At 39.7% G+C, this 12,136-nt stretch overlaps 1 protein-coding gene across 2 annotated transcripts in view; it reads left to right on the top strand.

The window, feature by feature from the left end:
- Positions 1-12,136, top strand: part of LOC112978800 (FERM domain-containing protein 3) — a 146,602-nt gene that overhangs the window by 87,533 nt on the left and 46,933 nt on the right. For both annotated transcript variants that reach the window (XM_026092531.2, XM_064500986.1), the window contains 2 exons: positions 10,253-10,350; positions 11,444-11,567. In XM_026092531.2, coding sequence (XP_025948316.2) covers positions 10,253-10,350; positions 11,444-11,567 — 222 coding nt within the window. The remainder of the gene's footprint in view (positions 1-10,252; positions 10,351-11,443; positions 11,568-12,136) is intronic.

Below are 12,136 nucleotides of genomic sequence, written 5' to 3'. Positions count from 1 at the left end.
TTCTGGTAGCAACTGTGCCTGAACATGTTACAGTGTCGCTATTACTGGATAGATATCTAGTGGGTGTCTGTAGTCCCCATTTAGATAATGAAATTAAGATATAGTGAGACTTGTCCTGTCACATTGTCCTACTACTGTTTGGTTCAGAGTATTAATTAAACCTGTCTTAAATCCCCCCCTGTGGATTATTGTTGATGCAGTATTTGTAGAAGCTTCATAGGAATAAATCTTTAACAAAGTACCTTAGAGACTTCAGAGGTGCACAGATGCTAAGAGGAGCTGTCTTACTTTCTCTTCCATGGCAATATCTGATGGAAAAAAATCACACATTCAGTTTTTGAAGCTGTGTGTTGTGGGGGGAGGTAAATTGTTTGATTTCTTGGAAAATAGTATAAAATGGAGAGGAATAGTGCTCTGGATTTAGACATCACTTTCAGGAGGAGAATTGAGCATTTGTCACCTCAAATTACTGCTGCTTCATTTCTGTGCTACCTTCAGTAGAATGGACTGTAATTCTTGAGCTAGTCTGTTTTACGGTTGGAATTGTTTGGGGGAAATTAAGATAGAAAATTGACCTAGCTGAAGCCATCCTTGCCTACTGTGTTATTGGGAAAAAAGTCTGAAATAATCTGAAAATTTATGCACACCGCATGTTCAAAGGCTCTGTATCAGGAATCCCTTGGGCAAATGATTGAGCCACTCACTTTGCTGTCATTGCGTTTAGTTCCACTGTTAGGGAAGTGTGTGAATATCGTCAGTTGTATCATACCATGTTCTAACCATTTGCTTTCATCTTCCCTCTTTTTAATTAATAGTGGTTTCTTTAGCTATGTTTTTGGAATAAAATCAGTGCCTGCCTCTGGACGTTGGCGATTTTGAGATAGGAGGCTAAAATTTCAGTGCATCCCTGCAGAAGTAGATTCCTTCTGTGTGGTCCTTGCACACTGTTTTTTCTAGATTTTGCTAACATTAAGATTCAAATTCACAATATAACTTCTTTAGCCATGGAGATTGTCACTTTGAGCTCTCTTGTTTTTGTAATAACAGACTGTGTGAACACCTGCCTGTCAAAAAAACCCTAAATCTTGCTGCGCTTTAATGTGTAAGAGATGGATGCTCCATCTCTTTAACTTGCGTCAATGTAGATTTAGAAGATTTGCTCTTATTTTTAGAAATTCTGCTTCTTCAGAGGGGCATCGAGGCCATACGTGTTTGAAAACAGTGTGAGGAAGACTAAAGGCACACTTTTCTTTTAAACACCTTTTTAAAGAATTTTGTGATGAGGAAATGGCAAGGATATCACTTTGCTCAAATGAGTGGACCTCTAAATTTCTTTCAGATGCCCTGGAGACCCAGCAGATCTTAACACAAACAGTGAATGTAGGGTGGTGGATGGCTTCTGGTTTTGTTTTGTTTTTTTTGGAACAGTTTGTTATTCATTTACACAGAGAATGGTGCTCAACCTTAGTGGTAGTGTTCTTCTATACCGTGGCCACCTCTGAGAGTGACTTGTGTTTCATACGCAGCATCTGGAAGGTGTCAGGTTCTTCTGATTTTTGTATCTATGTCTTTATAGAGGAGATAATCTGGCAGTCTTATAGACTGTATGAAGTTAGAACAAAGTGCTTTGGGAAAGCAGCATGTATCTGGCTTCACTAAGCATCCCTCCTGAGACTAATAACTACTAGTTTTTAATTAGGCAATGGCCAAAATAATAAGCAGGTCCTCATATCTCCCTTGTTCTCTGCCGTGCATACTTGTAAAGCATAATTTCAGTTTCTTTTTTTCATTAAATCAAACATCTGCTCTGCAACCTGTTCTTCTGGTCGACTCTCCACTGGATTGTGGTAGGAGCCTTGAATACATACACTTTCAGTATTGCTGCTAATTTCCTTTTTCTTTGTCTTTCACTTTGATGCATTCCAGTTGCTTTTCCACAGAGTATGATACGCTCGGTGGGGAGACTGGTTTGTTTTTAGCCATGGGCATGGAAACACATGCAGAAAAACTGATGGATATTCCAGAGTTCACTGTAATGATTAAGATTATTCTACTGACATGCAAAGATATAAAATTGGCATGAAGGAAGCTGTAACAGCAGTAATCACCTGATCTGCTGTGTGCTTGGTGTCCCAGTACCCTTTCTGCAAAGCACAGATTCTTTCGCTCTGTGCTCTCTTTGCTCTTTTTTGACCACTGGTCATGGCCCTGGGAGGGTCCACAGCTATTGAATTTTGAGAGATTGCATGTGAGGAGAATGGGAACATTAATGGATGGATCCAAAGGCTGGTCACACTTGAGCACAGATTTTTACCATACTATTTCTCTTCAGTGTTCTTGTTTAGGTAATAAATAAGTCAGGCTTTGTTCTTTCTTAAGGAATAATATAGCAGAGTGCTTTGTGCCTTTTTATGTCCACATCCCTACATCTTACTGTATACGTATAATTAAAATGAGTGAATCTAATGTCATCTGAGGTCCCAAAGGGACACTCTGAAGTGCTATAGATAATACTGAATCAGAAGTAATCCATGATAACTGCAGAGAAAACTGAGCCCCTAAGAGGCATGACTGAGTAGCTGAAGATAATAATCAAAGATGGATTATTCCAGCTAGCCTTCATCTTGCACTTTTTTCCTAATCCATATGTTAGAAGCAGATCTTGAATCATTGGGCTGTTGTAAAACAATGTAGTAAGTATTTTGCTGTCAGAAAAGCAGCTAAAAAAATGCTTAACTGGAAATCGTATAAGATGGCAAAGATGAGGGGTATGTAAACAGGGCACAATTAAAGAACTCTGAGTGAGCTAGCTTGGGTGAGGAAGAATAACACAGCTACACGCGTGTGCTGCTTGACAAGACCTATCTCAGCCAGCTCTACCTGCTGCTCCCTTGTGCTGTAAGATCCTGGCGCTTTCCCCTCCAGAAGAGAGTGGGGCAGCCAGTTGAGGCCAGTAGTGCTCTCTTTGGTTGTTACCCTTGAATACCAAACTGTTTATTGGCAAGCCTAAAAGAAGATTTAGGATTGCTTCATTTGAAGTATTTTATTCAACATTTCAACTCCATTTTAAAAATTTCATTTCTCTGTGTAAAACTGAAAGCCCTGTCATCCCTTCCATAGGAACAGTTTTGTTAAGGGTTCACAAACTCCTGAGCTGTACAATGTCACCTGCTATCCAAAACAAAGGTACAATCTGCTGCAAACTTTCTTTTGTCATCTTTATCATTGCTGATCAGTTACATTTGTTGCATCTAAAAAATGTGTTGTGTAGCTATAATTTTTTTTTCTCCTGCAACCAGTGCTTTGAAGCAGTGATGCTCATCATCCTGTTTTTCATGTCCAGTCCAAAGTAAGACCGTTCGCTGTGATGGAGGTACTGACCTGCTCTGAAGCCAGGAAGACAAGCGCACATATTGCTCGAGCTAATTGGCAGTCTTCAGTCTGATCACAAAAGTGAGAGTTTTGAGACTACTGGGTAGTGACCTTCCCACCTCCACCTCTGAGGGTAGCAAATAGACTATTTCTTTCTGAGGGATTTTTTTTTAACGATACTGTGGTCCAGATCTCTGATGGATTTGACCCTCTAGGAGGGACCAGGGTTCAGGATGCAGTTATAGGATGAGGCTGCTTTCATTGTGTTTGATTCCTTGAGTTATAACTTCTTTTCACAAACTGTACGGGAAGGGAGGTTTTGTTCATACAGGTGCTTGTTAACACAAGAGGCAGTCATGCACTTGCTCAAATAAGTTAACAAAGCAGTTTCCGCTATTGGAGGGGGTGAGATTTCAGGTGTCCTATGAGTAGCTTTAAAAAGCCACACTGCTTTTGCTTCAGATTTAGCAGATAATAGCTGTAGAAAAGCAAGGTTTTGCAGCATTGGCTGAAGTGCAGTTTCCATACAGCATTCCTCTGAAGCAGTCAGTCTGAATAGGACTGTTATCAGCAAATCACTCTAATAGAGGTGTAACAATAAAGGTGTAAGATTGGTAAAATGCAGAATCACGTATGGAAGGCTGATGTCAAATTCTCTTTAATTAGGAGGGAGATTTTAATTAGTCTCTCCTGCTTTTTTGGAGTTAGATGTTTGCGAGTGGGTCATACAGTTGTCCTTCCTTTCTAGATAAGAGAAATAGTTATTTTATAGTGTTTGAAAAGGTCATTTTTTGAAGTCATTGTGACTATGTCTGTAGAGCCTGTTCTGCTAGAATTTGGTTTGTGACTGACTGCATGTATTGAAGGGGCAACTGCTGTACTATCATCACCGTTGCATGCTTATTACTATGTATATCTATTTTACAAATACTGTGGGTGGCTTAAACCATCCTGCTATGGACAAAATTCATTTTTTTCCAGAAAAAAACAAGAAAACCAAGTAGATGATCTCCTCCTGACCCCAATTCACTAAAACTTAGGTTTCTTGAATTGTTATATTAAGGATTTTTGGTAGGTGCATTCTTGACTATTCATTTTTGGTATTGATTTCTGGATCTGTTACTCATGAATTTTTCTATGGTGTGGGGTTTTTTTCATTTGTTTGTTTTTAACTTAATGGTACTGTTTGTCTTACTGCTGCTCCTGTGGCAGTTAGCTCACTAACTGCTGTGTAAAGAAGTATTTTCTTTTATCTGTCTTAAACAATTTCCTGCTAATTTCACTGAGTTCCCCATAGTCCTAGTATTGCAAGATTCAATGTGTAACAGTTCTGCATTCACCTGTTCCACTGCCTTCATGATTTCCTAAACCTCAGTCTTATTCCCCCTAAGGTACCTTCTCTCCATACTGAAGTCTGTCCTTGCGAAGAAGGCTCCACTCATTTTAGTTGCTCTTCTCTTTATCAAGCTCAGCTATGTTCTCCTTAGGATGCAAAGACTAGAACTAGGCACAGCACTCAAGACATCAAGGTTACACTAAGGCTTTAAATAGTCACAAAATGTCTTTTTCTCAATATCCTTCCTGATGATGCCCAACGTTTTATTGGCTTTTTTGGCTGCTGCTGCACATTGAGTTGATGATTTCAGCGAACTATTTGTGATGACTCCAAGATCAGTCAGCTGTGTGTTATCATCACATATCTAATAAAATGATGGCTTTTCTTCAATGTATAAGATCAAAATACTTCACAAATATTAATAAGTAGACAAGTAATGTATTTTTAGGGAAATAGTATTATTTTCACTATCTAGATGGCACTGTAAGCACAGAAAAGAAGTTTTTGGTTTGTGATATTAGATATTAGTATGTAGTAGTTAGTGTTTTGGTTAGATTCCTAGGCTTTGGCAGGAACTAGTGTTCCTGCAGTGTAATGCCTGCTACCTACCAAAGAAGCGAGATTGAAAAATTAGTAGTAGGATAGTATTACATAAGGAGCTCAAATCCTGCTGGGTTGGGGGGGGCCACGGATGACATGATCCAGGAATATTGTAAACGCGGGCACTTGCACTCTGCTGCTCTGCTCCTCGGTGTGCAGAGTAGCTTGGGAAAGAGCAGTACAGTCAAAGCCAGTTCCCACGCTGAGAACATTTCTTGACACATTCCTGGAGTTCTCAGCGCAACCATGTCTGTCAGCTGGGAAGGCTTCAGGACAACACTGGGAGAAATGCTTGTTACTGGAATAAAATGAGCAGCTGCTGCACGGACAAATCACAAATTTTAGCTATAGAAAAGCTTTCTTGCCTCATTGAGTATCTTGATAGTTAAACAGTTGGAAACATGGATGCTGAGGTTTGCAAAGTCTGCTTGAAAACAAGTATGGATATTGCAGACCCTCCATCGGCAGCTGCATGAAGGGGATGGCTGACCTGGAGTTGTTGGAGTCATCTGTATTACAAATAGGGAATAGGTAGAAGAGAGGTTATTCCAGTGACAGACATTTGTGATATAAGGAGTAGCAACCTAGACTATAGGACTTTTACTAGCTTGCTGCTAAGCCTGAGTACTTATACTAGGCTGTAAATCAGGCTAAAGTATCATGCCACGGCTTGGAAAACATAGATGTGATGGAAGGACACAAGAAATGGCAAAATCAGATCCATTTCTGTAAGTTATTTCTGTAAGTTATTTCTGTAAGTGTAGGTGATTTTAAGTACATACATAAACCTCACTGAAGTCAGTAGTCAGGTATGCATTTGTAGGTCTTTGCTGACCTGCAACATAAATTATTTCCTCAGGATTATAGGAAGTGTCTGGGGTTGAGCCAACTCTTTTACAAAGCTTACAACTTTGATTTCCAGTCTACACTGTGTGTATCCCCTTCACTTGAAAGAACTCCTTAACATCCTAGTTTTGTTCCAGCCCTACTTGCTTTGCCTAAGGAAGATGAACTGAATCACATGTAATTGCTTGTGTGGGTGGTCTCTGGAAAATAAGACATTTAGACTCTGATTCTGGTCTGCATGGACATGCTTCTGCCCTTCTTAAAAGATCAAGTGCCTCCCTTGTGTCCCAGCCAACAGTTTCTTCAGCCTCCGCTGTGAAGTGAGTGCTGTGTCTCTCTTCCGCTTGACTGCTGTCTGCCTTGGAGGTGGCTTTGTTCCAGAAGTGCAATAATTCCTGGTAGTATCACACAGAAAGTGCAGTTTAGAGCCCTCTGATTTAAGAAAGTTGTAAGACATCAGTGTGACTGTAACTGGTTTTCTCTACCCAGATTTCAGTGGTCGAATGCACGCAGCAATTCAGTAGACTAGAACCTCAGTGTTTAAAAATAAACCTGAGCATTTTTACTTAAAAGCTTACTAATGTAATAGGGAAGGTATGTGAGCAGTTTGACCGAAAAAAACCTACAACAAAAAACCCCTGCTGGTTTAAGGGAAGAAAACAAACAGAGCTTCTTCCTGGGCATACCAAGTACTAGGGTTTATATATTTTAAAGCAAAGACAGATGCGTAGCAGCTACGGCCCACCGTGATGACAGAAGCTAGCCTAGGTAACAGCTCTCTCATCCCAGGACTATCACTGGAAAGAAATGAGCTCTGAGGTATTATTCTTCTTTTTCCTGAAACTCTGCCTTATGTGCTATGATGGTTACGTATCCTCTGCTTACTCTTAAGTAATTCTTGTTAACGTATCTCTCAGCAAAAATTGAATATGTTGTGTTTTTGCAGTCTTTAAGGAAAGGAAATATTCCCTGGTATATTAGGGAGACAGAACAAAGAAAAATGCGATATACAGAGCTAAGTGAATGTTATGGAAAAAATGTAATGGAAATTTTTTATAATTTTTTAATTCTGAAAAAATCATTTATTCTAAGCAACTTACAGAGATGCTGATTTATTTTGGGGAGAGTGAATAATAATATATTTTTATTAGCTTTATGTAATTTATAAAAATGCATAAGTTGACAGTTTAGATGTAAAGTATATAGACTGTTTTTATCGTAATGAGGATATCAAAAACCTTCCAAAAACATTAAATTTTAGTGCTTTCATATTGCACTCTACTGTGTTTTTTGGTTTGGGCTTTTTTTTTTTAACAAAAAGTAGAAAACATACATTTCTTGTTCAAGTTTAGCTCAGATAAGTGAGAGACAATTATGGATGCAGAAATGTAATACTGAGGGTCCCTGATCCTGGTCAGCAGCAAACTATTTGCTTAGAAACAGGTATGCACACTCCCACCCAAGCATCCGTGTTCCTCTATACAGAATTTTAGTAGAATGCCTAAAAATGAGTTTGTGTTTGCCCTCATTCTGTGGGGGCTCTGATGCTGCTAACGTTGTTGACCCTAAGCACCAAAGTAACATCTTAGTGACCCATCACAGACTGTTGTATTTAGGGCTTTTAGTATAGTCCCCCTGTATTAAAAACACCTGGTTTTGAATTCTAATAAATGCATGTGTGCGTGTTTCCAGGCTCATTCTTACATAATTGTGTAATGTGTCTGTGGGGGTAGAAAGTCCATGCCATCTCACTGCAGGAATCTAACTTGTGCTTTCTTGCACGGCAGTTGAGAGAGAAGGCGAGGCAGGCTGCCTGGCGCTTTGAATAGGTGCTTTGAGTCGATTCTTGAAGATTTTTCTGCTTTTCGTTCTCTCTTGTGCTCTGTAGTGGCCTGTGATAGATGGGTCGAGTTGAACAGTATGAGTGCCTAATCCTCTAATACAGGAAAGAATTCCTTGCAGAATAGATTTTTCTTCGTGTAAGTATCAAAATATTCATAGCATAGTTAATGGTCGGAGCATTTGCTTCCATTCATACAGTTTGAGAGTCAGAACTGGCACAGCTGGTGAGAAATACTTAGATTTATATTAGCTTTCTCCAGCTTTCTCACAATACTGTTTCACCCTTGAAATACTAAAGGACCCCTAAGAATGTATACACTTGTCAAAGAAACTTAAGTTTTGGATGTTGTTGCTGTGTAGCAAATTGCTGTTTATGTGGGAATTGTGAGTTAAGGGATTAGCTCCTGTAGTATCAAGTTGAGTTTAAAAGACAATATGACAAGGTATTGGGGCTCTTCTAGTACCTCCTTGCCCTCTGCTGTATTTCCATGGTTGCCCTCTTTTTACGCCCCTCTAAACTCGTAAGGTGTGTGACTTCAGAATTTTGGTTCTAATAGCCTGATGTCTGTAAAAGCAGGTCGGGAGCAGTGGGTTAATACGCTTTTCTAGAATCCTATTTACCTTTGCATATCTCATTATACTCATTTCCAAACTCAGAAACCATCAATTTACAGGGTCTCTGAGGATCTGTTGACCTCCTGATTTGGCTAACAAGCCATGCCGTGAAATCTCAGGATGCCCTTTCATAGGCAGCTTTTTTCAGCACTTCCTAAGAAGTGAATTCAGTGTGGCCTCGGGCTAATGGTCGCTCCCGGGGGAATCACAGCCTGATTTTCCTGCTGGCAAGAGTTATTAAAGGTTTTAGAATTGGGGACTGCTCATTTGCCCAAGTTCTGTGGGGTATTTGTGTGGCTGTACCACGCATTTTCTAGTAGGATGTCACTGCAGAGGGAGAATTTTTTTCTGTGTGTCACTGAGGCCTGCAGTTCACTCTGATGGAAGTAAACTATTCCAGGAGCTACCTGCGCTGCAGTGCTACCAGATTATGGAAGTGGATTAGTGAGCTGTTAATAGGGATTACAGGAGAAAAGGCATTGTGAAAATGGGGCCTTGAAGAGCAGGACTTCTGTAGAAGCTTGGGATCCTGTAACGTTGTGAACGGAAACGTTCACACCAAGTACAGGTTGTTTTTCTCAACGATACAGGCTTGAATTTGTGTAACACACAGAAATAATCCGGGGAAAGGAGGCAGGCTTATCTCACCCTTCAAATAATACTTTCATTCTTGCTGTAATCTAGAACTTGCTGCAAACTTTCAGATAAGCTACTTGGTACAGGATTTTGTGGTACATGCACAACTAAATAATTTACTCAGGCAAAATATTTCTTACATCAGCGTTATTTGAAAAGCCCATTTTTATACAATGCAGTGTAGCCTGAGGTTGGAAAGGACCTGCAGCATTGAGGCATATCCTGAGGACTTGCAGGAGCAGCTGGATCTTCTAAAACCCTGTGGCTAGGTGATTTATCTGCCTGAAGCCAGGCTCATACGCTTTATTTTCCCAGAGGAGTGAGCGCTGAATGGGATAGCTACAGTGAGCCAGCTGGCGGGGAAGGATGTCTCTGTAGCTTGGCACTGAATTTGGGGCCCCTCTGGGAGATTGCTCTCTAGGGGAGAAAGCAAAGGAGAAAGCGGGTCCCTGCAGCTGCGCCTCTCCTCTTGCTCTTACAAGTAATGCTGCTGTGTGGCAAGAGGCAGAGGGCAGCTACAGAGAGCAATTTCTTTTTTCTCCTCAGTTCTTCTCTAAGGCGAACAGCTGTGAGAGGAAGGGAACCTGAGAAGTCTCCCAGACAGGTTTCTGGTGCCCCATTGCACTGCTGCGCCTCAGGGAGGCTGTTTTGCCTCAAAATTTCAGCTAGGATTCTCCACGGATTAAAAAAAGGAAGGGAATGCACTAGTTTACATTACTATAATTAATTTCATGTAACTAATTAGTATTGTAACAGCTATTTGTTTCTAATAAGATTTCTCCATCCTATCTCTTAGTGGGTATTGTCACTTCTGCTGTCACTATTTCATTTTTCACGAGAACAATCTTGTCCAGAATCTAGTTTTTCCTATGGTTGCACTTTACCTCTTTTTTCTGCCACTTAAGTAGCAAGAGAGAGATCTGGAATAGTTTCACAGTGATAAGTTAAATCTGTTACGAAAAGATGCCATACCTTATTCTAATCCTTTTTTTAATAACATTTTAGATACCTCTTATATCTACAAATAAAAAGGGACATTTTCCATGGCCGTCTGCTGTGTTCTTTTTCTGATGCTGCCTACCTGGGTGCCTGCATTGTCCAAGGTAAGTACGAACAGCAGGATTTTGTGAAATACCTCGTAACTTTTAGGAGAGTTCAGTATCAAGAGAAGTCCAAAACTGGGATGGGGGGTTAAACTAGTAATAACTTGCATTTTTTTTGTTGTACTCTTTCCCTGTATTGACATGCATTGGAAAATTTTGAAGCAATTCAGCTGTTTAGCCAACTTAAAGTAAATTGGACCATTGAAAAAATTAAAAAAAAAACAGTTGTCTTAGGATGTAAGTGAAAAAGTGTGACATCGATACTAGATTCAAATTATAAAGAAAGCAAAATTCTGTTCTTTTACTTTCATGAATATAAACGTAGCCCATTCCATGCAGAGTGGCATTTTGTTATGGTATAGACCTGTGTGATGATGATGGAATCCCTGGCAAAAATAGTAGGTGCAATTCAAGGAGAAAGAGATTTTCCCCCCATCCCCATCTTTTCCGGAGGGCCAAATTCAGATATGTGACTTGGATTGCTCACAGAAAAATTGTTAGCTCCGTGTCTAATTAGGGACTTCATATGCATGAAACCACATTCTGCCTTAAGATGAATGAAGCTCTTAATGTATTATAAGGCAGTATATCCCAAACTAGATTGAGCCTAGAGCTTACTAAAAGAGGCTAATTTAGAGGAATAGACACCAAGTGCTATATTTGGCTACCTAAGTGGTACACTTTCCAGAGGAGGAATCAAATACTGTAGGCAAACTTAAATAATGATGCAAACTGTGTTTCTCTGCTAGAGCTGAATTAAACCAAACCACGTTGGTGGGGATAAGCTGGTGTAGAAAAGAGAAGAGCTCGGAATGCACTGATATATTTCTGCCTGGTACCAGGATGATAAGTAGTGAAAGGGGAGAGTTTCCTATACCTATGCTTTCTCAGAGCATGTTTCTGCCACAAAATTGGTTGCAGGGGCAGCTATAAGGATTTTGCAATTTCAGTTTACCAGCTCATCAAAATAGCTTTTCTTCAGAAATGCTGCATTCTTAGTGATCTTGGAAGTCTTCTGAATTACACTATACTTGCTGTCTTTTTATTTTCTTATTAGCTAACTTTGCAATTTAATTTATTTTGATCTATTTAGCTGAGCTTGGTGATTATGATCCTGATGAACACCCAGAGAATTACATCAGCGACTTTAAGATTTTTCCCAAGCAGTCGCAAAAACTCGAGAAGAAAATAGCAGAAATACACAAAAATGAATTCAGGTAATTTCAAATGCTGCTTGTTAAGAGACAGCTACAAATTATTTTTATCTGTTTCTACATATTGTACAGTAATTGAAGAGGGATTGTTCCTTAGTTTATAATAGGTACTCTACCAGCATGGTCTTTAGCGCTGTATTTGAAAATGCAAATCAGTTTTAGCTTAGTGGGTTTTCTATTGCTGTTAACCTTTATTAAGCATAGCTGATTCCCACGTGTGTGCTGGTAAGTTAGACTGCATTTACTTGAAATGTAGGTCCGATTAGTGGGAGTGGCTCATATCGTGAGTGCTGCTGTGGCTGATTAATGGAAGAACATTGTTCTTTTAGGGATCAGCTTTCTGTGGAAATATATATTTATGTCTTTTGCTGTGAAATTTCTGTACTTAGTGTAATGATATAATTCCCAACAGATACTGTCTTGGCTGAAACTGTAGGGACGCTATTTTATCTATGGGGCGGTAACACAGTGATGAATTGTACAGAAATGTATTTAGGTAACTCCTTTGGAAGACTGAGGTGAGATGGAGAACTCTATCAGCCCTTTTTCTGTCCTAAACTTTTAATATATTC

Source organism: Dromaius novaehollandiae, chromosome W (genome assembly GCF_036370855.1).
Source record: "Dromaius novaehollandiae isolate bDroNov1 chromosome W, bDroNov1.hap1, whole genome shotgun sequence".
In the NCBI taxonomy this organism is placed as follows: domain Eukaryota; kingdom Metazoa; phylum Chordata; class Aves; order Casuariiformes; family Dromaiidae; genus Dromaius; species Dromaius novaehollandiae.
The sequence above is the reverse complement of the archived record's forward strand: the minus strand, read 5'-3'. Positions and strand labels throughout refer to the sequence as shown.